Here is a 24,624-nt window from a genome sequence, read left to right on the forward strand (position 1 = left end):
ACTGATTGTTTTGCCTGGACTTCAGTGTTTCCTGACAGACTTTTGTCTTGCGAGGATGTATTTTTAATGAGAGCAGGAAGCCACTTTTGAAAGGTGAGCACCTTCTGGAGAAAAGCAATAACAAGAATCCAAAAGAACCCAGGACTCCAGGCACCTGCCATTTTTGGCACCCTCAGTTTACAAGCAGTTTGACTTAAAGTCTGTGGAAGCAGTGAGAAGCCTGGTATGTAGAAAAACTTTGGGGCTTGACTATTGTAACAGGGATTCTCTTCAGCGGCAGAAAAAGAGCAGGAGAGGAGATCTGTAGTTTAGGGTCTTCCATAAGTTTTGTTTTGCTAATAATTAGCTTCAGTGAGCTGCTCTAAAGATGATGGGGGTGTTGGTTTGGGATACCTGTCCTCTCACGTCAATTCCCTGATGTAATGCAAGCCCCTACCCTGACATTGAGAAAAACAGCATCAGAGTGGCACACAAACTCATATTCTGTGTGGTTATAGCAGTGGCAGGGCAGCAAGGTGGGATGGTTAGGCTAGACTCCATTATGTCTTCGTGATCAGAAGTGGAAAGGTTAAGCGTCTGACATTTCAACCTTGATCATAACGGCTAAATCCACAAATAACGTTTTACATTGTTGAAGGAAATTTGCTGATTTGCATGCCAAGAGCCCACGACCCGCAGTTCCCTAGTGGCTAACAAACACACAGACATGAGCATTTAGGTTTATGGGTTCAAATAGGCCACAACTTTATTGGTTACAGATGTGAGGAGTTTGGCTTAGGCATTGGGTGAAGCCAAGCTATATCTCGACTCCCACCCATCTGCAGGGAGTCCACCTAAGGGTAAACCACCAATAGGGGGAGCCCTATGATTTACATCAAATAGGGGCAACCCAAGAGGACCCTGTTGGGATTGTGGCATGGCCCTAGCCCACGTCCGGGCATAGGACAGGATCCACACCCATGGATCCCTTTAACAGAATATCCTTAATGAGTAAGGGCAGGTGGAAGTTACAGCCTCCCCTCCATCCAAACAATGGCTTACCCAATGCCTAACCTCACAAAGTTGTGCCGATTGCTACAAGGTAGGCAAAAACCAAATGGCTGGTACCAATTTGCCAAGTGGGGGGAAAAATCCTACGTGGCCCCAAACATTTGTCCATAGCAAGGTTGTGTCAGAGCAAAGCATGAAAAACAGGGCAGGTGGGTTGGGAGATCTGGCGAAAGGGCAAGAGAAGGGGGCCTTCCAGAAATATTCTTGTATGCCACAGTAGCTGCAAGAATATTAATAGCTATGAATTGGAAAGGAGAGAAAATTCTGACTAAACTGGAGTTCCAAAGTAAACTGTTAGAATACGCCGAGTTGGCAAAAATGTCAAAGAAACTGAGAGGTCATACTGATCAAACATTTATTGGAAAATGGGACATGTACAAAAAATACCTTAAGGACTATTGTAATAATATGGCATCAGTGGCAGGCCTCGTATGACTTCGGTTGCATGATGGATAATTATAAGAGAATATATTACTGGTGAAAATTAACAAAAAGAAAAAAGAAAACAAACTGTAAGCTAGATCGATTAAGTGGTGGATGGGCAGAATCAGAGACCAGGGAGAAGAGACGGTGAATGAAGATTGGAGGAAGTTCAAAGAATACCTACAGAAGCATTATAAGATAATGAATGTTTGATGACATTAGATTGAATGTAAAAGGTTATTAGTAAAAAGTTTAAAGATTAAAAAAGACCTAATATTTTAAGATATAAGAAAATCAAGATATATTAAGATATTAAAATTAAGACAAAATTAAATTAAGACAGAGGGAAGGAATTTGCTGATTGAATATATGATTTGGAATACAGAGAAGGGAGGTCTGGGGAGGTCAGAGAAATATGTTAACGCAAGGAACATAATGAAGATAAAATTGTTTTTATTTTTTGTTTCTCTTTTTTAATATTTTTCGCTGTTTCGTGTTTGTGTTTTACTGTATTTCTCTTTATTTTTGCTGTGTTGTTGTTTATTTTTGTCGCTTTATTTTTTTTTATGTAAAACGTAATAAAATATTAAGTTCAAAAAAAATATAGATTAAGTGGTGGATGCATGATGGGGTGACGGGAAGTCGTTAGAAATGCAAGAAGAACTTATTGTGGTATGATGTAACAAATATTACCATTTTCTTGTCTTTTTTCTGGATAAACCCTTTGTTCGTTGTTTCCTTTTAATTTCAATAAAGCTTTAATAAAAAATAAAAAAGGAGGAGAGCCCTCCGGCCACACCACAGTTTAATTTCCTGTAGCCATACCCCCTACCGGGGCTGATTGGCGATTGGGCCACATTGGGCATGGCCCCACCCACTGCTGGTGGTGCAGCCGGGACGGCCACAAGATTGCCCACTGAAAAAGGTGAATGGACATAGCAGCCCAAGTCTGCTTGCCAAAGTCCAGAGAACAGTGTGAACAGGTTTCTGTCCTTTAAAGCCAGAATTAAAGGGGAGGTGAAACAGGTGTTTTGTTTCATTTTGGAAATTCACATGAACATTGCATACAGGATAGAGGAAAGTTACATGCAAAATTTCAGCAAGATAATCGCAGTGGTTAGGTTAAGGGAATGGAAAAAATACTACTTGAGGCTCCCTTTGTTTATCTTCTGCTCAAAATGGGCACTAAATTCACAGAAAGTGCAAAGCTGATTAGAACGGAAATAGGTAAAGATAAAGGTAAAGGGCCCCTGGACGGTTAAGTCCAGTCAAAGGTGACCATGGGGTGCAGCACTCATCTTGCTTCAGGCCAAGGGAGTCGCTGTTTGTCCACAGGCAGCTTTCCGTGTCATGTGGCCAGCATGACTATATTGCTTCTTGCACAACGGGACACTGGGACGAGTGCCAGAGTGCACAGAAATGCCCTTTACCTAGCTTTCCAACTGCTAGATTGGCAGAAGCTGGGACAGAGCAATGGGAGCTCACTCCATCACACGGATTCAAATTGCTGACCTTCTGATCAGCAAGCCCAAGAGGCTCAGTGGTTTAGACCACGGCACCACCCATTCCTAGAACAGAAATGAATATGGCCATGCGGCAGAGTGATTTGAGCCATCCTGTTCCATCGCAAGAGAACAGGATATTCAGTGGTTATATTTGTAAGTATATCAGTACAGGTTTCTCTGCTTAAAGGTCTAAAAAGGTAAAGGTAAAGGTACCCCTGCCCGTACGGGCCAGTCGTGTCCGACTCTAGGGTTGTGCGCTCATCTCACTTAAGAGTCCAGGAGCCAGCGCTGTCCGCAGACACTTCCGGGTCACGTGGCCAGCGTGACGAAGCTGCTCTGGCGAGCCAGCACCAGCGCAGCACACGGAAACGCCGTTTACCTTCCCGCTATAAAGCGGTACCTATTTATCTACTTGCACTTTAAAGGTACTTTCGAACTGCTAGGTGGGCAGGAGCTGGGACCGAAAGACGGGAGCTCACCCCGCCACGGGGATTCGAACCGCCGACCATACAATCGGCAAGTCCTAGGCACTGAGGTTTTACCCACAGCACCGCCCGCGTCCCTAAATTAAAGGTCTACATCTATGCAAAAACAGAAGACAAGAAGCATTTCTTTGTCATTACAAAATCCTATGCATTTCTTGCTACACCACTCCTCTTCGTATAGGCTAATATACACAACAGAAATGACAGTGTAATCTTGTGCCTCATTAAGTTAATAGGAGAAAACATGCATAGGATCGCATTCTGAAAGACTTAACAGACACCAAATACTTAACAGACCTAACAGATACCAAATAATTTGCTGAGGCAAAAAAAAATTGGGTCAGTAACATACTAGGCCACTAGCCTGTTTGTCAGAAGCTAAGAGCAAATTCACTGACAGAGCTGTGAAGTCGTTCTGCCAGTTCTCTTTTTATCTTGCTTGTTAGATGTGACTGAACAATTGGTTTTTAAGACCTGCTCCCCCATCTCTAGACAGCAGAGAAGCAAATTAAGGCAATTAAATGAGGAGGTAAATTGGAATGAAGGACAACAAATAAGACAGAAATCTGTGGTGACAAGCAGCTTCAGAATAAGTAATTTTCTAGGATGAAGTTATTTGCAAAGAAAGTGTGCACACATTGAAAATATATATAATATGAACAATTTTCCACTGATTTGACAGATTAACTGGTGAAAAGAAGCTCTGTGAGCTAGCTAGGTGATGGGGAGAAGGATGTAGTCAATAATAAGGCATGGATCATGGATTAAAACGGCCCAGACATTATATTTTTCACACTTAGCTCAGATTCTGGTCAGATTCACCCTCTCTAACTAACTCTGTAAAAAATATATATCAAAAAACAAGATTATTATAAACATTTCAATATATTATTTATTTATTTCATAAACTCTATACACCACTTGATTGTAAAAACAACAACAACTTCAAAGTGGTTTACAAAAAATGAAAAAATGAAATTATCAATAATAATAATTAAAAACAATGACTTAAAACTTTCCAAAAATTAAAATCAACAATAAACTAAAAACAGATTAAAACTTGCCTCAGTGTTCTAAGTATCTGGGTATGCATATCTAAACAAAATTGTATATTATTGCACACAAATAACAATATTCCACATCTGGGAACTTCTTCAATGTGACAAATGGTCAATGCTGCAGGGAGGCACGGTAGCTCATCTAAAACCATCCAGTGACATGAGCAAAAGTACAATTAGATTCCCATTAAAAATCAATTTCATCAACCCACGAGGCTACCAGGAATATGTAGCCAAGGAGTTGCTCTTCAGAGGCAAGCTTCCCATCCACAAATGGAAAAATTCTCATCTCATGACATCTAGATATCAGCTTAAAACATTGCTGGCTACCAGGACACTTAAGGACTTCAATTTGTACTTCTGTTTTAATGAGGGTGGTGGTTTTAATGTGTATCATTTTAAGCTTCCAGCATAAAGCTCTTCAAGAATCTGTACTGAAAACCAGATAGAGATCTCTTCAATAAGTCAATAAGGTACACAGGCATATAAAAATGCTTCAGGGTTTTAATAGCAAATAAGAAGATGAAGCACAATAGAAGTCTTTGCTAGAATTTGTATTCATGACCAAACAGTCCCAAACAAAGCATTTAATAGACAACAAAGCCAGAAGCATCTGTGTCAGGTAAGTGCGTCACCATCAATATTCAACACAAACCAATAATGAAAAATCCCACGCAAAGCACAACCCCATGCAAATGGGATAATAACTCAGTGGCAAAACACTGCTCTTAAAATAGCACTCAGAGGAAGAAAACAAATAAGGGTGTTCACATTTAAACACCTGTTCAACTTCCAGAGATTTCCGGAAAGATGTCAACAACCTGAAGCAGACCTGAAAGAAATTTGATGCAAGGGGAAATTATACGCAACATAAAAATAGTTACCAGGGTCAGTTTGAAACTGATGGGGTGCTTCCAGACAAGGACTCCTTGGGTCATTGAGATATTGCAAGTGAGTTGCTGACAAAAGTTTTGGGTTTGGTTGTCTTTGTATACTGCCAGATTCCCCCCACCCCCGCAAAAAAAAGGAAATCAAATTAAATTTGGAGAGGGGAAATACAAGCTGGCATTTTGATGCTAATGATGTTGTGCAAAACCTTACAGGCAGGTAAAAGCCTGGACGGTAAAGTCCAGTCAAATTCCATTATGGGGTGCGGTGCTCATCTCTGCATTCAGGCCAAGGGAACCAGCATTTGTCCACAGACAGCTTTCCAGGTCATGTGGCCAGCATGACTAAGCCGCTTCAGGTGCCCGGAGGACTGTGATGAGTGCCAGAGCGCACAGAAGCGCCATTTACCTTCCCATCACAGCAGTACCTATATATCTACTTATTCATATTTTTAAAGAATACAATTGTCTAAATTACAGATAAATTATTGAAGCTGAGAAACTGTTGCATTAGTCACATCTCATAAAACACAACAAAAGAAATGTTTAAACTACCTGTGGCAATACTTTTTGGTTGTTTTTGTACAGAAGATCAATCCAGTTAAAACACAAATAGTTCAATATTAATTGGAATTTAAATAACACTAGCTAAATCATATGACGTAAATAAAACTAGTTAAAAGTATGGTGTAAAGAAGCTCACCACTGATTTATCCCCCTTTGCTGCTCCCTTTTTGGGACTGCCCAATGACTGCTGACCCTTACTTCAATCTGTGTCCATTTAAGGAGCCAGTTCCATTGAAAAAGGCATAACTATTAATTATTTGAGGGATTTATCCCCCAGCTCCTCGATAAAAATTCCCTGGGCAGATGAAATGCAATGCAATGCAAAGGAAGGGTTAATTGAAGTTCTCGACTTGGCTTCAGTGAGTTTTAGGAACCAAGATGTGCATTTGAGGGGAATATGTCTTTGAAGAACTTGATCAAAAGAAATGTGGAATTATGTACATACTTGGACAGGTTGTACTAAAACACAGTAAATCATACCAAGTGTTCCATAATCGTTTGGCTATCGAGTCTGCTCTGTGCATCTGGTCTGCATCTCTCCTCCAGACAGTCCTGTGTCTGTTTTCCCACTGCCTCTGCCTGCCAGCCCACTGTGTCTGTTCTGCTTAGTATGTCTACTCATTCTGTCTGTGTTCCAGTCCAGCGTCTATGTCGCCTATCTACTTTTGACTGCCTTGTGTCCCCTGCCCTGCTTGTGGGTATCTGTCTTCTTGAATCTGTCCAATTCTCTGTCTCCCTGTCCAACTCCTATCCACATGCACTACCCGCGCCTGCCCACTCACTCACTCTGTCTATCTGCCTGCACATTGGATGTCTCCAGCCGGGGTTAGACTTTGGAAAAATGGCACCCTGAGTGAGGACAGTATTTGGAGCACATACCCCATTTCTTCCTTGCCGACAAAGGTCTGTATAGTTAAAGCTATGGTTTTCCCAGTAGTGATGTATGGAAGTGAAAGCTGGACCATAAAGAAGGCTGATTGCTGAAGAATTGATGCTTTTGAATTACGGTGCTGGAGGAGACTCTTGAGAGTTCCATGGACTGCAAGAAGATCAAACGCATCCATTCTGAAGGAAATCAGCCCTGAGTGCTCACTGGAAGGACAGATCGTGAAGCTGAGACTCCAATACTTTGGCCACCTCATGAGAAGAGAAGACTCCCTGGAAAAGACCCTGATGCTGGGAAAGATGGAGGGCACAAGGAGAAGGGGACGACAGAGGACTAGATGGTTGGACAGTGTTCTCGAAGCTACCAGCATGAGTCTGACCAAACTGCGGGAGGCAGTGGAAGACAGGAGTGCCTGGTCCATGGGGTCACGAAGAGTCGGACACGACTAAACAACTGAATAACAACAACAACAACACCCTATTTCTTATTTTCACAGGAATTTCTTTTGGAACACTTGGTACTGATTACTAAATACTTCTTTCCAAGTTGTGACTTGCCATGTGCTGCCCCAAGACCCACTTATCAAAGTGCCCCTCAGCTCAGTGCCCTGTATGGGGAACCTTGACTGCACTGCCCTAAATCTCGCACTGATCCTGCCTGCCTGTGCATCCCACCTGTATGCTGCATTTCTCTTTCCAGTATATCTTACTGAAAATTGTCTCCTTCTTGCTGCAGTTTGGGGTGGTGGGCTGCTTGCATATTGTGGAAAATATGTCTCAATTGGAGGCCTGGAAAAACTGCCTTTGCTGGCATCCTATTCACTGTGCCTGCCTGTCTTCCTTCTGTCTGCTCATTGCCTCTGTGTAAGTCTGCTAACTGTTCAACATGTCTGTCTGGCCATTGTCTGTCCTGTACACCTTCCCACTTTATGCCTGCCTGCCTGCCTGCCTGTCTTTACCATGTCTTTCCAATCTGCTCTGTGCAGCCTTCTTAGAGTATCTGTCTGCCTACAGGACTGCTCACTGTTTTTGCCTACTGCCCAAATTGTCCTGAGTCTATCCTGTGCCTGCCCTGTATCTTTCTGCCCTGTGGTCTGCCCACTCTGCCTCTGCTGGTTGTGACTGCTCTCCCACTTAATGTATATCTGCTTTCCTGCCAGCTCCTGCGTACCATGGCTGGATCTACACTGACCTGTTAAACTTTATTAGAACGATATTAACAACGGCATACTTGTAAATTAAAGCATTTCTTACCTTTTTTTTTCTGTCAGAATGCTGTTTCCCTACTGCTGGTTATGCCTTCTGGTGTCACATTTTAATAATGCATTGTTAACGTTAAAAGTGGGGCATCGTGTGTCCTTATATGTTATAAAAACCATTCCTTAACATCAAAAACCCTGAGTGTAGATCCGCCCAATGTGTCAGTGCCTGCTCTGCATCCACTGGCCCACCTCCTGGCTGGGGCTGGGTCTCTCCTCTGGATCTGTCTGCCTCCCCCTTGCATTTGCCCATGAAGAGACACCAAATTTCAATAAGCTCAACTTTCACATGAGGATTTCCTGCACATTTAAACAGATGGGGGTGAAGGAGCAAGACTTTCTAAGTCTTGAGAGGGTTCTGGATTCTCTCCAATGCCTGATATGTGCAGAACCTATTAGTCTAAAGGCAGCCCCAGTTACAAAGCAGAAAGATTCCTTTAGAAAGAAAGGGCATTAAGTGAATTTATCAGTGCATGAAGCCATACAACTGCCAGAAAAAGGCCATACATCTTCCTCACAAACACTAAAAATGTGCAAACATGCACACATGGAAGACACATTGAATCACAAGAGAAGTTTTGTTACCTGCAACAAATACTGGGGTTTGTTTTTTTAATAAAAAAAAAGAACTATTTCTCTCCCTGTACTAATGAGACTGAATACAGCTCTGGCCCACGATGACCTCCTTTGCAGTTTTATTTCATTACAGAAAGTGTTGCCATCCATTGCATCAGAAGGGAGTGATACAAGGGGCAAGCTATTCAACCGTCTTGGTTCCTTCCTATCGCAAAAGGTCCAATTATATTCGGACCTCTGAAGAATGAAAGGAAGGAGAGCCAAGGCGTGGGAAAGAGAAATAGCTGCTTTTGAAGAGCTTTGACTGCAAGAAGGCAACCTCCCCTGTTCTTTTTATAGATCGATTGTTCCCTGCTAGTTGCAGGTCTATTGTACAGCAGTGCTTGACACCTCGGTCTGGTGGGTAAAGAACCTTAACTCGACGCATCCTTCCTGAGTCTCTGTTATTCTGTGGCCGTTGGGTAACATTTTGTAAATATCTGTAACAAGTCATTGAGAAGCTTTGAGATTTTCCATAAAGGAACAATGAAGGCTGCTATTATAGAAACCAGCCAAATATCCCTGGACTGAAAGGGACAGAAGGGTATTGAACTCCTTTGTTGTCTGACACTATGCAGTTTGCTGCATGGAGTTCCCTCCGTATGGAATGCAGATAGGAAGGCACATCTACACACACACACACCACGATTCCAGATGGCCTACATGCTTGGTCCCCTTTATTCAGAGGTTATGTTGCAGGCAAAACACAACACACACTTCTGCATGTTTCTGGCATGAACTTCTATCTCAGTTTGGAACTCACGTCAGCATTCTGGTTACATATTAAAGCTCCTGTAACCTGCCCTACACTTGTCCTTTCTCAGGGACAGCCTTCATTCACCATTAACTATTAAACTACCATTATGTTATACTTCATCAAACAAAACTTCACACTTCCAGAAAAGCTCTGATCTGACCACCCTCAAATATCTATCCTGCTATTCAGACTTTGACCCAGAGTCACATGCACTATGCTCTTGTGTATTTTGCTAAGTGCTCCAGTTTGAGGGCCAGCTCTACTCAAGAGACAGCAACCTGCCCTCTTGAAGAACAGAGTTACTGTCAGAAAATGTTCCCTTACAAACAGGAATGGGCTGTTCTCCAGAAGCTACTAGGAGCTGCCCAAGGGAGGTAACAGCAGCCATGGAGAGGCCATGGGATGCTCCCTCACTGCCACTGCTGCTCGGGACAAGCACCGGCTCATCCCCCTCCCTGAGCTCAGCGGCAGCAGCAGTGGCAGGGGAAATAGGGACATTCTGGAATCAAAGCAGAAGCTGGGTTGGCTTTTGTAATTCTGGGACTCTCCCTGGAAAATCAGGACACCTGGAGGGTATGAGCTACTGTATATGTGCTAAGCAGCCTGGTCTGCACCACTAGCCTGATGTCGTCCGGTGTAGTAGAGAACGACTCTGTCCCATTTCCAATGTTTAAAAAAGATTCAGCTTCTAGTTCAGTTAGTTCTTATATGTGGCATGGAAGAGAGGATGGTGTCATCTTGTCCTTTGCCTCAAGCAGCAAAATGTCTTTGCTTTTAGCATTGGTGAGGAAAATAAAAATACTTCCAAAGTGTTGTACTCCAAAAGACCCATTACTCTTTACTCCAAGAGCCATACTACAACTGCTGTAACATCTGCCAGCAGTAATTTATGCACTTAGATTGAACATTAACACATTCATGTTTACAGTATAAATCTGAGGTAACAAACCCAGATGGGCACTAAAAAGAAATATTAACAGGATCAAGTACTCGTTCCTAAAAACAATATGAAGCAATACATAAAGCTTTCAGTATTAACCCAGAGCAATGAAAGCTTTCTTAAATATGGTTTTCTTAGAACCAGGGGTCAAATAGATGTTAATTTATAGGGCAAAGGGTTTAAACAGCTTCCTTACATAGATAAATTATCAGACCATTCCAAGAAGTATTCTGGAAAGCTGTACCAGGCTATAAATATGCATGAGGTGACCTTATGTGGATTGTTCCTTCTGATAACTTATGGGTTTGGTTGAAGCTAACAAAGTAAAGGAAAACAGTAGAACAAAGGGAGGAAAGGTTGCAATGTGTTTAAGGCACACGGGATCAGGAAACGAGCATTTATTTCAGGAATTGAGATTTGCTCTCTGGTTTCTATCAGCTCCCAAATAGCCATTGATTTTGAACTTGAAGGACTTCATTCTGGGCTGGGAGACCTATTGTCCTCCAGATATTTTAGGGACTCCAACTTCCACCAGCCTCTGCCAGCAGGCTCATGGGAGTTGTAATCCAGCAACGTCAGGAGGGCACCACATTCCCCACCCCTTGACTGGCAGGGCTAGCTCATTAACATTCTCTGATGAGGCCCTTCTCCAGCTTCTTTGGCTTGCTGAGATTCAGGAAGTGGGGAAGAACTGACATTTCTGTGGTGGCATCAGTTTAATGTGGTGACACCCTCCCTAGTTCTGGGTCCCTTGCACCAACACTTAATGCCATTCTGCCCCCGAGTAAAGAAACTTTTTATTTTCCCAGGCTTTTAATTAAAAACCAGTCTGTTCATATACTCATGCTTTAATGTTGCCAATCTTATTTTCTAGTGTTTATTGAAACTTTACCCGGATCTCTGTTTCTGCTACTGCTGCAGTGGTCTAGCTCCTTCTTAAGTGTGTGGTTGCCTATAGTGCATATTTTATGCTTTCTTTTTGCCTGCTATTGCCAACATTTTTTAAGAAAAAAATGGTAGGCACAAATCTGTTAGATATATAAATAAGGTTAGACAGACACAACCACTGAAATAATACAACCGATTTTGAAGAGTTTGCCTTTTCATGAAAAGTCTTCTAACTATTTAAAAAGCAAAGGTCTGGATTCATCGAACCTGGCACACTAGCCAAAATCAAGGCAAGGGCTCCTGCTGGCACAACAGGGAACTCCCCCCTCCTCCTCCATCATTGCACTCGTGCCTCCCCCAAACCTACTCTGGTGGGTCAGGAGAACCCAAAATCAGGGCAAGGTAGAGGGGAGGGAGGATTGTTTCATCTGGTGAGCAGACATGTGTGTCCTGATTGAATTATCAGAAGCGTATGACATTGAATTCCTCCTACATTCTGGATAGGCTTGGCTCAACGAAAATGTTTTAAGCAAGTGCCAAAAAGAGACAGTGGAGGTTCCTGTCAACAGGCAGGGATTTCCAAAGTGTAGGTACTGTCATACTACAATACCAATTTCTTACAAATGTGGCATGGGTATTATGTGGCACCTGTTAACAGTGCCACTTCCACAGATCCAAATGGTCAAGTGGAGATACACAGGGTAACGCGGTCTCATAATTCAATGGGCCCCAAATGGTTAAGGGCTTTATCCACTTGAACTTGGCCCTCACTCCTGTCAGCCATCGTGCTGCAGCATTCTGCAGTTTCTGGATCAAGCACAAGGGAAGACCCACTGAGTGCATCAAAGCAAGCCAATCTTGAAGTCAACAGTGGATGAACTACAGTGGTCAAACTCTCCTAGAGCAAACAGAATTTTTCCATCACCATGGAGAAATCAACAGAAACTCTTCCTTTTGCCAAATCATTCCTGCTTAAGGATGATCTGAAGTCCTCCTGTCTCCTCTTTGTTATTCAATGTGTGCTAACCATATCAACCCGAAAGCAGGACCATATGCTATGCCTTCTAATGATTGTGCGGCCAGATTTTCCAGAAATGTGGAGTCACGGGCAATTGAAACACAACTTCAATGCAACCATCCCATTTTACTTATTTCCCATGGTAGGGAAATATTTTTCCAAAGTCACTAATTTGATAAAGCTGCATATTAAAGTTATTCCACTACAGTACTGAGATAATGGCATCTATCCATTTTTCTTTGTTCACATAAAGGTATTTCAAGATTAAATCAGATTTTACAAGAGAGCTCTGCGATCTCATTGTTCCTTACAATCAGGTTGTACAGCGAGACACTACAAATATAATGAAATTACATGGACTTAAGTATAGCAAAGTGAGCAGCATACATAATAGGGCTCCTGTCATTCAGACCATCCATTATCGGGAATTCCTAATTTTAATTTTAAAGCGGGGGTGGGAGAATCCCAATTTTGATAATTCATTATGTTCCTCCTGTAGTACAATGTAACTTGTGTTCACACACGTATTTATCGCTGGTACAAAAAACTTATTTCTTGATTGTGTTGTTACAAAGGAGTGCTGTGTCTCTTGTATACTGATTAACATCAACACCAACGCCCCTGCCCTGCTGTCAAACTGCAGCTCCCGTCACAGATTTTTTTTCCCCTTCTGGAAATTCCATAGATTTTCCATTCTGGACAAAAGCCATATTGCAAATTAATCAAGAGTAAAAATAAAGAAGGGGGGAGTTCATGTGCACTTTCATTTCAAAATGCTTATTGGCCCAGTCACATGTATAACTTGCATTGTTATAAGTCAGAAATGCAAAGTGAGGTTTTGCCACAATACGTTCTTCCCCCGACCCCACCCCTGGCTCGCTCGCTTTTTTTTTCTTTCAGCCATATGTCAATTACAGTTCATAGGTCTGACAGTACAGTGCAAAGCCAGTGCTAGGCAGAAATACCCAGCACAACAGCGTAGAGGGGAAGGGGAAACAGATCCATGATACACGCTAAAAAGAACAGCTGGTAATTCTTATGCATGTAAACCATAGCTGTGTTGGGAGAAAGGGCCTTCATCCATTGAGGAAGGTCATCTCAGTAACAAAACACACATTTTGCAAGCAAAAGGCCCTGAGTTCAACTCCTGACATTCCCAGAAATGATCTTTGAAATCTTGGAGAGCCATTGCTAGTCAGTGAACACAACACTTCATTTCATTTTACCTTACAGTTTGCAGAATAAAGAGTTATTTCAAATGAAATAAAATAGACCAGAGGCCAAATATAGTTTTTTCTAGAGTGAGAGGGACATTCTTAGAATTGCTTTTTTGCAAGTTGGCAGTCATTATGTGTGGGGCTTAGGGGAACAGATGCTAAGTGCAATAACGGTAATGCCTTAGTCTATACTCAGACCCTGAATCAGGAGTAACAAGCATGCTCGGGTTGTATGAGGTTCAAATGATGGGGAAGGAGGGAGGTCATTCAGTTAGAGAGACTGGTGACCTCCGAGTCTCCAGCTATGCAAAATCTAAAGTTTCACTCGGCTTCTGTTTCTTTGTGAAGAGGATCTTCATGACTAATTGCAAAGTATGTACATAAAAGGGGGGCTTCCTGCCATGCATAAGCCTTTTAGAAGACATAGGACTCTCCAAATTGCATGTATGTTCTGTTTTGCTAATTCAGCCTTTTATGACTAATTTGAATAATAGGTGGACCAATCTTTGAATAAGAACAGGGCTTTCTTTTTAATCAGGAACCAACATGACCTCTTTGTGTTAACTTTAAAGAAAAACATTACAATTTTTTCCATCAATGCTATATGACTCTACGCAGGCTGAATAAAATTTGCACCATCTGTGGTGCAAAGTGTTGGAGATGTGGACATTTGAAGGCAAATAAGGAACATATTTGGTGAACCTGTCCAATAACTAAAATGTTTTGGGAAGAGGTAGTGAAGATAATATCATTAATAACACACTTCCCCACACTTAGACCCAGAAATAAAACATGAGGAGTTAATATCAAATGTAATAGTAGGTGCTCGCATGCTTTTTACACAAAAACAGAAAAAAATAGGCCGCCACAAACTCTGGAACATACACTCCATAGAGAAGCCACCTTTCAGAAAGATAACTTTTGTATGTTTTGCTACTTGTATCAAATATATTTTAAATATGTAGTACCTGTCAGGAGGTACTACACACGAGTAGGAGTCCGGCAGAGACACATGCCCAATTGGCATGTTCTCTCCCTCCTGGTGGGTCGTTTGGGAGTTTCAGAAGGTTTCTCCAGCCCAGACATCACAGCGACTGATACCAAGAGGCATCAGCACACTTCAGGATCAGCAGAGTATAGGCAGTCAGCGTACAGACTCAGTAGCGCAGCTTTTGACTATACTACATTTATTTACATATACAGACTCAGAGCATCTTGACTCAGCTCCTTCCTCTTCAGCATCAGACAGCAAAGAGAGAGAGCAAAGGACAAAAATCCTACATCACGGAAACACAGTAATAGAAACATCCTGTCTCCATCACTTCGCACAAGGTGGAATGAAAACATACACCGTCATGTGATAAAAACAACCCCATGACTGCAACACGGGAAAAGAATCCTAACAGTACTTACCGCTGAACTGGGTAAGCTAGGAAAGCCATACTCATCTCAGCTCATCTGCATGCTTCTCCACAGACCCAAATCTAAAAAGGAAGGGAAAAAATATTTTTCAAAGAAGTTTGAAAACAGGCTAAATTTCTCTAGGGAAAAAATGCCAGGATTTATTTTAGGAATTTCTCAAGAAGAATAATTTTAAAATAATGTTGGAAGAAACTTTCAGGAACCGTTTCTGGAACAGCAGAGGAAACAGCCCCCCCCCCCCCAATCTTTATTCATTTGCAATGCTATAGGAAACCTAACCTGGAGACAAATCATCACCTCTGGAATCCAAAGCTGTACTATAACAACTTTCTATGCCACTTGTATATTCTAACCCGCAAATGCTTGTGCCCCATTAATTTGTTATCTTTCAAGGGTATCACTGGCTCTTTGTTGCTTTTTGCAATTGTCTATGGGACCAATTACATGTCACAGTGGGCAAGTAAATGGGCATAAACCACTCTGATGCCAATTTATAATCTAAAACAAAGGAAGGTAGATGGTGACTTAAGAGAAGGATGGACAGGTTGGTGGAAGAAAATCATATCCAATTTATTTATATGGTTATAGGCTCATTATATAACGCAACTGGAGTAATAGGCCCCAAACATGGAATTTAGAACACAGTATGAAGTATAATAGAAACAAAAACATAAACAACTTTAAATCCATCCAAAACTTTTTCTTATATAATCTGAGCTCTCATCTTGACGGCTAAACTTTTAAGAAGGTCTACCATTCTAGCAATACACTCATCCTCTCCCTTCATACTGAATGCTAACAACCGTAGACACCATCTATGTGGGACCATAGGGGCCTGGGCACTCACATATTTTCAATTAACACCCCCCTCCAGTTTTACGCCACAGGGCGTGCGCACGTCATATCAAAACGCCCCCACAATGTGTGAGAATGGTGTCAGCACACTGGGGAGCCTGCCAACATCATGTGCACATGCTGCGGTGACATTGGCACGCCCCAGGTGCGGTCTGTCGTGGGGTCAAGGTGACAAACCTGCTAAGATCCATCATTCTAGCACGTGAGTGCTTTTAAAATGGGAAGATAAAGTCGTTCCTAACTTCATTATAATATCTGCAATACAGCAGGACAGGGTAAAGGTTCCTGACAGCCCTCATCAGAAGGGCATATTCTTTCTTCCAGTTGAGTATGGCACATGATTGACCATACCCTCCAACATTTTCAGTCCCAAAAGGGGTGTGCCTTCTGGTCTGGCACTCTAGCTCGCCCCTGCTGAATCGCACCAGAGTGAACGTCCCAAAGGACATACAGTGGTACCTCAGGTTAAGTACATAATTCGTTCCGGAGGTCTGTTCTTAACCTGAAACTGTTCTTAACCTGAAGCACCACTTTAGCTAATGGGGCCTCCTGCTGCTGCTGCGCCGCCGGAGCACGATTTCTGTTCTCATCCGGAAGCAAAGTTCTTAACCTGAAGCACTATTTCTGGGTTAGCGGAGTCTGTAACCTGAAGCATATGTAACCTGAAGCGTATGTAACCTGAGGTACCACTGTACTGAGATCCAGACAGAAGCTGTGGTTGGCTTCTGTAATCTGGGGTGTCCCGCTTAAAATGGGAACTTGGGGGGCATTGATTACTCTGCAATCATTCTCCTGTTACACCAAGAACCCATTGGTTCAAAAGTATACCAGTGCAAGTAGATAAATAGGCACTGCTGCATTGCGAATGTAAACGGCTTTTCTGTGGGCTCTATCACTCATCACAGTGTTCTATGCACCAGAAGCGGTTTAGTCATGCTGGCCACATGACCCGGAAAGCTGTCTGTGGACAAACAGCAGGTCCCTCAGCCTGAAAGCGAGATGAATGCCATGCCCCATAGTCACCTTTGACTGGACCTAACCGTCCAGGGGTCCTTTACTTTTAGCTTTATTGCACCAAGATCTCCACCACCTAGCACCTTCCCCTCTGATAACCAGCAGCAACACTTGAAGCTGGGAAACCAGTTGAGCAATGCTGCTCTATTAACCACTACTGTTTCTGGATTTCACTTGAAATGTCTCCTATATTGCCATGATGATTGCCTCTACTTAGGAAACAATGCTTAAGTCCATGTATTTCAGTGGATATACTCCAAGTATGACTAATGTTGGATATCACCCCTTATCAGAAAGAAAGACAGATATGTAGAGACAAGAGGGGTGTATTAATGGTTATGGCTGGAGAAACAATGGCTAATTTTCTTCTAAGATGTTGAGAGAAGCGTAATGGGGGTCTTCAAACAGAAATATGCCCCTTGTACTTCTTGAAATCATAATAATGGTCACTAGTTTGGACCAGTTTACATTATATAAAGTTGGCATGTAAAATTGTTCCAAATGTGGCCCCAACACAATGACCTTGTTGTTAATATTTTCCTTCCTTTATTCCAAGTCTGCATATGAGAACCCACAAATGTTCCCTAAATGTGACCACTCATTCACATAATAACATGGTTTGTTTGGAAATGTTTGGAAATGTTCTCTTTTTTCCTGGAAGCAATATGCCTACTTATAAAAGATGCATCTCTAACAAAGAAATAATACTGAAAACTGAATGTAATAGTGCCGTCTGAACAGCTCTTGTGGTTTAAAATTACATCAAGGGACACTTTGCCAGTCAGGGAGGGTCCCATTTCATAGTTCGACATTTCAGAAAGTGTTCAAGTTTTGTCCAGCGTTTTTTTTTAATGAATCTGTCTTCTAAAGTCGTTTGTTAAGCAGGAAACTGAAATATCTAAGACATTTATCACTTTGCTCCCTCCAGAGTGTGTTCGTGTGTCAGAAACCAAATTCATTCATCGAGATAAGGCTCCACTGTTGGAGGCAGTACACCTGCTTGCAAGTTTCCAGTGGGCATCTAGTTGCCCAGAGTAAGAACAGGATGTTGGACTAGATCCAGCAGGGATTTTCTTATGTTCTTAAATCAGGGAAGGAAGGAAGTGCAAGGAGGGCGGCAGCTGATGGTATTACAGTGGTACCTCAGGTTACGTACTTAATTCGTTCCGGAGGTCTGTACTTAACCTGAAACTGTTCTTAACCTGAAGCACCACTTTAACTAATGGGGACTCCTGCTGCCGCCGCACCACCAAAGCACGATTTCTGTTCTCATCCTGAAGCAAAGTTCTTAACCTGAAGCACTATTTCTGGGTTAGCAGAGTCTGTAACCTGAAGCGTATGTAACCCAAGGCACCACTGTATTCAGTTGCATTGTGATTTAGTTGACTACCTTTTGGATATTTTTTTTCATTTTGATAAGCCATTGCAAATGTTTGATTACTCTAAACTTCTTGTGTTATCAAACGTGCTCTGAATTGTATACTTCAGGGAATCCAGCGTTTCTTTACATCCACCCTATTTTTTTTAATGACCAAAATGACTGGGGGGGGGGACATTATGAAATTGCTAGGAGAAGTGGTCATCTCATTCTGCATAATTAACCACAAAGTAGCAAATTGCACAAGTAGCAAACAGCTTGCTTTTAAAACACAGGAACTTGCATTTTTAAAAGGAGCATTTCGTCTTTTTATTGGATGTTCAATAATCACTATAAACTGCTAATGTAGTCGGTCATAAGGAAACCTGAATATGACACTTTTTTTCTGCCTGCACATCCATTAGACAACAGCCTAATGATTTTATCTCTTTCTAGTAAGTTTCACATGGACTCTTTCAGTAATATGAGTTCTCAGATTAAAAGCAGCTTCCCCTCACCCCAAATTTATTATTTTCAAATATGCTTCTGTTTTGTCATGACTGTATGTTTATCTGGGTGACCTACATATGCAAACATTATTCTTATGGTAACAGCTGCTCCCACCTTAAGAAGGGAGAGAGACCTTGGTTCCCATGCCCACATATAATTAATCACTTTATGAGAAAGGTGTCCTTTCCACCTTGGACCAGTAGTTGTCAGTGGGACAGGGCAGGGTGAAGTGGCAATGCTCACCTGGCTTTCCAACACAGAGGTTACTGCCAGTAACCAAGAGGAGAGGGGCAAGGAGGTTGGCACTATTCCATTGGTACCAATTAAATAAAAATCAGCTTGCGGTCAGGTTGTTTTCTGCATCTGGCATTGGGAAGAGCACCATCTTTTCCTTCATTCTAGTCAGCAAAATGCTTTAGTCCAACCCAGCTTAGACTGGTACAGACCTATGAGGTCCTGACAGTGAGGTCCAGTTCAGAGGGCCTTCTGGCAGTTCCCTCCCTGTGAGAAGTGAGGTTACAGGGAACCAGGCAGCGGGCCTTCTTAGCAGTGGCACCCGCCCTGTGAAATGCCCTCCCATCAGATGTCAAGGAAATAAACAACTATCTGACTTTTAGAAGACATCTGAAGGCAGCCCTGTTTAGGGATGTTTTTACTGCTTGGTGTTTTATTGTATTTTAAATATTTAGTTGGAAGCTGCCCAGAGTGGCTGGGGAAACCCAGCCAGATGGGTGGGGTACAAATAAATTAATTGTTGTTGTTGTTGTTGTTGTTGTTGGACTACTACCAAGTGAGTTACTTAGCATCCAAAGCTAACAACTCAACAAGCATTTTTTGTGTGAATTAATCTGAAAGGTTTCCTCACAATCAAGCAGTATGTAATTTTTGTTAAATAAGCCATTAAGAATCATGGGATAATCAAGGATAGTAGTACCATTACTGCGTTTTATAAACTGCAACTGAAACATGAATGTATATTAAGCATTATGGATTGACCCCCCAAAAAAACTATGACTGTGTAGAAAACAAAACACATTTCCTGAATGCCATGGTCCCTCTTCCAATACATTGTCACATTCTCCACATGGAGGGAGCTAAAAGCCCATCTACATCCCAGGCCTCCTAATACCTGGAAGCGGTTTCCCACTTTGGCTGTCCTAATCGCATGTTAACAATGTCATCGGTTACAGCCCCCAGAACTCTGTGGTGCTGACATGCAGGCAGTCCACTTAGCTTGAGGTCAGAACTGAGGTAAATAGATTACAAGAACTATGCACACATACACAAACACACATACACACACACACACTTTCTCAGTGCCTCCACTGGGCAATGTAATGTTTGAATCTGCAGGTGTCAAGACATACTGTTAAAAACCCGGTGGAAAGCAATAGTCATTTGCCTCATTAAAACTGATAAATTGGTATCAACTGAGCTAGAGTTATATAAATGCATCACTATCTATTTATTTATTTATCTATCTATCTACACACACACACACACACACACACACACTATACTTTGTTCAGCATTCTTAAAAACAAACCCCTAACTAGGCTATAGTCAGCATCCTCTAAAAAAATCTCATGTTAAAAGGCAGTTTGTTCAGGGCTTTTCGAAAGAGGTGATAAATGCTAGTTCAGTTCAATGCACAGCTTGCAGATACTGGAAACATCGCAAAGTGTGTCCCAATAAGCAATGGTGGCATTTCACATTATTTGCAAGCTGTCACTAGTATTTCTCATCCCACAGATGATTAAACCCGATTACTGCTTTTGACATTAACCTGAACATTTCAAAACCAGCACTGAAGTGATCAGAAAACATCTTCACTGCTGAAAAAAGTAGCATGGGAAAGCAGACAAATGGAAAAGTCTTAGAGCAATTAGCTCTCACAAAAGAGTAAACAGGATGGGGTTTATTATTATTATTCCATAATAATCTTGCACGATCTTTGCTTTTATTTTCTCATGCTCTTTCCCCTGAAGAAGAAAGTAGGAGAACTTGGCCAACGGGCAGTACTTGTACATTAACAAGGGAAAGACTTAAGCAATGGGTGGAGAAAATCACAGACCTCTGCTAGCTATTCAACATCTGAGCTTAATACCATTCAGAGAAGCAGATTTAATGACAAATTCAGGACAGCTTTACCAAGAAGCCCCAGTGAAAGCCTGGGGCTCTCTCAAAGTGAGAGGCTCACAATCTCAAAACCCTACTCCATTTCCTAGAAAGTGAAAATGACATCTCTCCTCACCAACAGTGTCCCCATCTGCCAATCCTTTATGAGAGCTTATCACATGTTACTAAAATGTAATGAAGAGACACAGAGGAGGGTTGTACATGATTAAGAAATATCTGCACTTCTCTCACATCAGGTAATCTCTGCTTTGTGATACCTTAAAGCAGCTCCTGGTCTCTTGTTGATTCCTCACAAATTCTCATAAAAGCAGTCCTGGAAGCTGCTGCCATCACTTTTAGTCCCTTTTAGGGTTGTCAACCAATCAAAGTGGTCAACCAATCAAAGAATGTCTAGCTGATTAACCAATGACTGATCATTTAAAAAAAACACAACCATGGCTGTTGTGGTTGTTTAAACTCAGTACAAATGCCATCTTCAAATACTGAAGAGAACCAAAATTGCCACTGATTGTTAAAAGGAAAGCCCAACATTCGTTTTCTTTTCCACTCCTTTAAGTTTACACCTGGACTTAAATAACCTCAAATTATAAAGCAAGTGTGTTCTTAAATTGCGTTCCATCAATTAAAATTGGCACCAACCAACTAAAATGTATTTTGTTTCTGGAATACATTTCTATTCTACCCTTCATCAAAACAGATTTCAGATCAGGGTACAATGTTATGGATTATAAATTAATTAAAACCTAATACAATGCAATAAAGTACTAAGATTAGCAATTATAACAAGAAAGAGTAGAGAAAATAGTAAAACAGACTAATTATACAAATTAAAATGCTTTAAGCTAAATAAAAATGTCTTAACTTTAGGTTATTGGTACAGTAATGTGTGGCAGGCCCCTTCATGGATCACTGCCTTACCATGGCGAAGGGACTTGAATAACTCAGAGAAGGTACAGTGGTGCCTCGCAAGACGAAAAGAATCCGTTCCGCGAGTCTTTTCGTCTTGCGGTTTTTTCGTCTTGCGAAGCAAGCCCATTGACAGATTAGCGCTATTAGCGCTATTGGCACTTTAAGGGCTAAAAACGGCTTTTTAAGCCTTGGGGGATTAGCGGTTTTGCTGCTAAAATGCTTTTAGCAGCTTAGCGATTCAGAAAAAGGGGTTTTGGAGAAAAAAAAAAAAACTCAAAATTTTTCGTCAATTTTCGTCTTGCAAAGCAAGCCCATAGGGAAATTCATCTTGCGAAGCGCCTCTGCAGACGGAAAACCCTTTCGTCTTGCGGGTTTTCCGTCTTGCGAGTCATTCGTCTTGCGGGGCACCACTGTATTTTCAAAATGCCGTGCAGGGCACCCAAGATGGACAGGTCATAGTGGAGAGTTTTGACCAAACGTGATCCACCTGGAACAGGAACCAGCAAGCCACTCCAGTATCCCTGCCAAGAAAACTCCATGGACAAAGACAACGGGCACATAAAAGTTATGATGCTGGAAGATGAGCCCCTCAGGTCCGAAGGCATCCATCATGCTACTGAGGAAGAGTGGAGGAAAAGTACAAGTAGATTCAGAGCTGATGAAGTGGCTGGGCCAAAGCCGAAAGGTCGCTCAATTGCGGATATGCCTGGAAGTGAAAGGAAAGTCCATTGCTGTAAAGATAAATATTGCATAGGAACCTGGAATGTTAGACCCATGAACTTGGGTAAGTTGGATGTGGTCAAAAATGAGATGGCAAGAATAAATATTGACATCCTGGGCATCAGGTACGGGAATGGGCGAATTCAGTTCGGATGACCATCATATCTACTATCGTGGGCAAGAATCCCATAAAAGAAATGGAGTGGCCCTTAAAGTCAACAAAAGAGTGGCAAAAGCTGTACTGGGATGCAATCTCAAAAATGATAGAATGATCTCGATACGAATCCAAGGCAGACCTTTTAACATCACAGTAATCCAAGTTTATGCATCAACTACTGGTGCTGAAGAAACTGACCAATTCTATGAAGACTTACAACACCTTCTAGAAATGACACCAAAGAAGGATGTTCTTCTCATTATAGGGGATTGGAATGCTAAAGTAGGGAGTCAAGAGATAAAAGGAACAACTGGTAAGTTTGGCCTTGGAGATCAAAATGAAGCAGGGCAAAGGCTAATAGAGTTCTGTCAAGAGAACAAGCTGGTCATCACAAACACGCTTTTCCAACAGCACAAAAGTGACTCTACACATGGACATCACCAGATGGGCAGCATCAAAATCAGATTGATTATATTCTCTGCAGCCAAAGATGGAGAAGTTCTATACAGTCAGCAAAAACAAGACCTGGAGATGACTGTGGCTCAGATCATCAGCTTCTTATAGCAAAATTCAAGCTTAAACTGAAGAAAGTAGGAAGAACCACTGGGCCGGTAAGATACAATCTAAATCAAATCCCTTATGAATACACAGTGGAAGTAAGGAACAGGTTTAAGGATTTAGATTTGGTGGACAGAGTGAGTAAGAACTATGGACAGAGGTTCGCAACATTATACAGGAGGCAGCAATGAAAACCATCCCAATAAAAAGGAAATGCAAGAAAGCAAAGTGGCTGTCCAACGAGGCCTTACAAATAGCGCGGGGGGGGGGAGAGAGAAGGCAAGCAAAATGCGAGGGAGACAGTGAAAGATACAGGAAATTGAATGCAGATTTCCAAAAAATAGCAAGAAGGCCTTCTTAAACGATTGATGCAAAGAAAGAGAGGAAAACAACAGAATGGGAAGAACCAGAGATCTGTTCAAGAAAATTGGAGATATGAAAGGAACATTTCATACAAAGATTACCATAATAAAGGACAAAAGTAGTAAGGACCTAACAGAAGCAGAAGACATCAGGAAGAGGTGGCAAGAATACACAGAGGAATTATACCAGAAAGATATGGATGGCTCGTACACCCCAGGTAGTGTGGTTGCTGACCTTGAGCCAAACATCCTGGAGAGTGAAGTCAAATGGGCCTTAGAAAGCACTGCTAATAACAAGGCCAGTGGAAGTGATGGTATTCCAGCTGAACTATTTAAAATTTTAAAAGATGATGCTGTTAAGATGCTACACTCAATATGCCAGCAAGTTTGGAAAACTCAGCAGTGGCCAGAGGATTGGAGAACATCAGTCTACATCCCAATCCCAAAGAAGGGCAGTGCCAAAGAATGCTCCAACTACCGCACAATTGCACTCATTTCACACGCTAGCAAGGTTATGCTTAAAATTCTGCAAGGAAGGCTCAAGCAGTATGTGGACTGAGAACTCCCAGAAGTGCAAGCTGGATTTAGAAGAGGCAGAGGAACCAGAGACCAAACTGCAAACATGCACTGGATTATGGAGAAAGCTAGAGAGTTCCAGAAAGACATCTACTTCTGCTTCATTGACTATGCAAAAGCCTTTGACTGTGTCGACCACAGCAAACTATGGCAAGTTCTTAAAGAAATGGGAGTGCCTGATCACCTCATCTGTCTCCTGAGAAATCTCTATGTGGGACAAGAAGCTACACTTAGAACTGGATATGGAACAACTGATTAGTTCAAAATTGGGAAAGGAGTACGACAAGGCTGTATATTGTCTCCCTGCTTATTTAACTTACCATATATGCAGAATTCATCATGCGAAAGGATGGGCTGGATGAATCCCAAGATGGAATTAAGATTGCCGGAAGAAATATCAACAACCTCAGATATGCAGATGACACAACCTTGATGGCAGAGAGTGAGGAGGAATTAAAGAACCTTTTAATGAGGGTGAAAGAGGAGAGCGC

General features: G+C 41.9%; 1 protein-coding gene across 2 annotated transcripts in view; it reads right to left on the bottom strand.

Moving 5' to 3' along the window:
- Positions 1-24,624, bottom strand: part of INSC (INSC spindle orientation adaptor protein) — a 134,525-nt gene that overhangs the window by 70,094 nt on the left and 39,807 nt on the right. For both annotated transcript variants that reach the window (XM_083408237.1, XM_083408236.1), the window contains exon 2: positions 14,968-15,038. In XM_083408237.1, coding sequence (XP_083264363.1) covers positions 14,968-15,002 — 35 coding nt within the window. In that variant the 5' untranslated portion in view covers positions 15,003-15,038. The remainder of the gene's footprint in view (positions 1-14,967; positions 15,039-24,624) is intronic.

Source organism: Podarcis tiliguerta (assembly GCF_965153285.1).
Source record: "Podarcis tiliguerta genome assembly, chromosome: 1".
Classification (NCBI taxonomy): domain Eukaryota; kingdom Metazoa; phylum Chordata; class Lepidosauria; order Squamata; family Lacertidae; genus Podarcis; species Podarcis tiliguerta.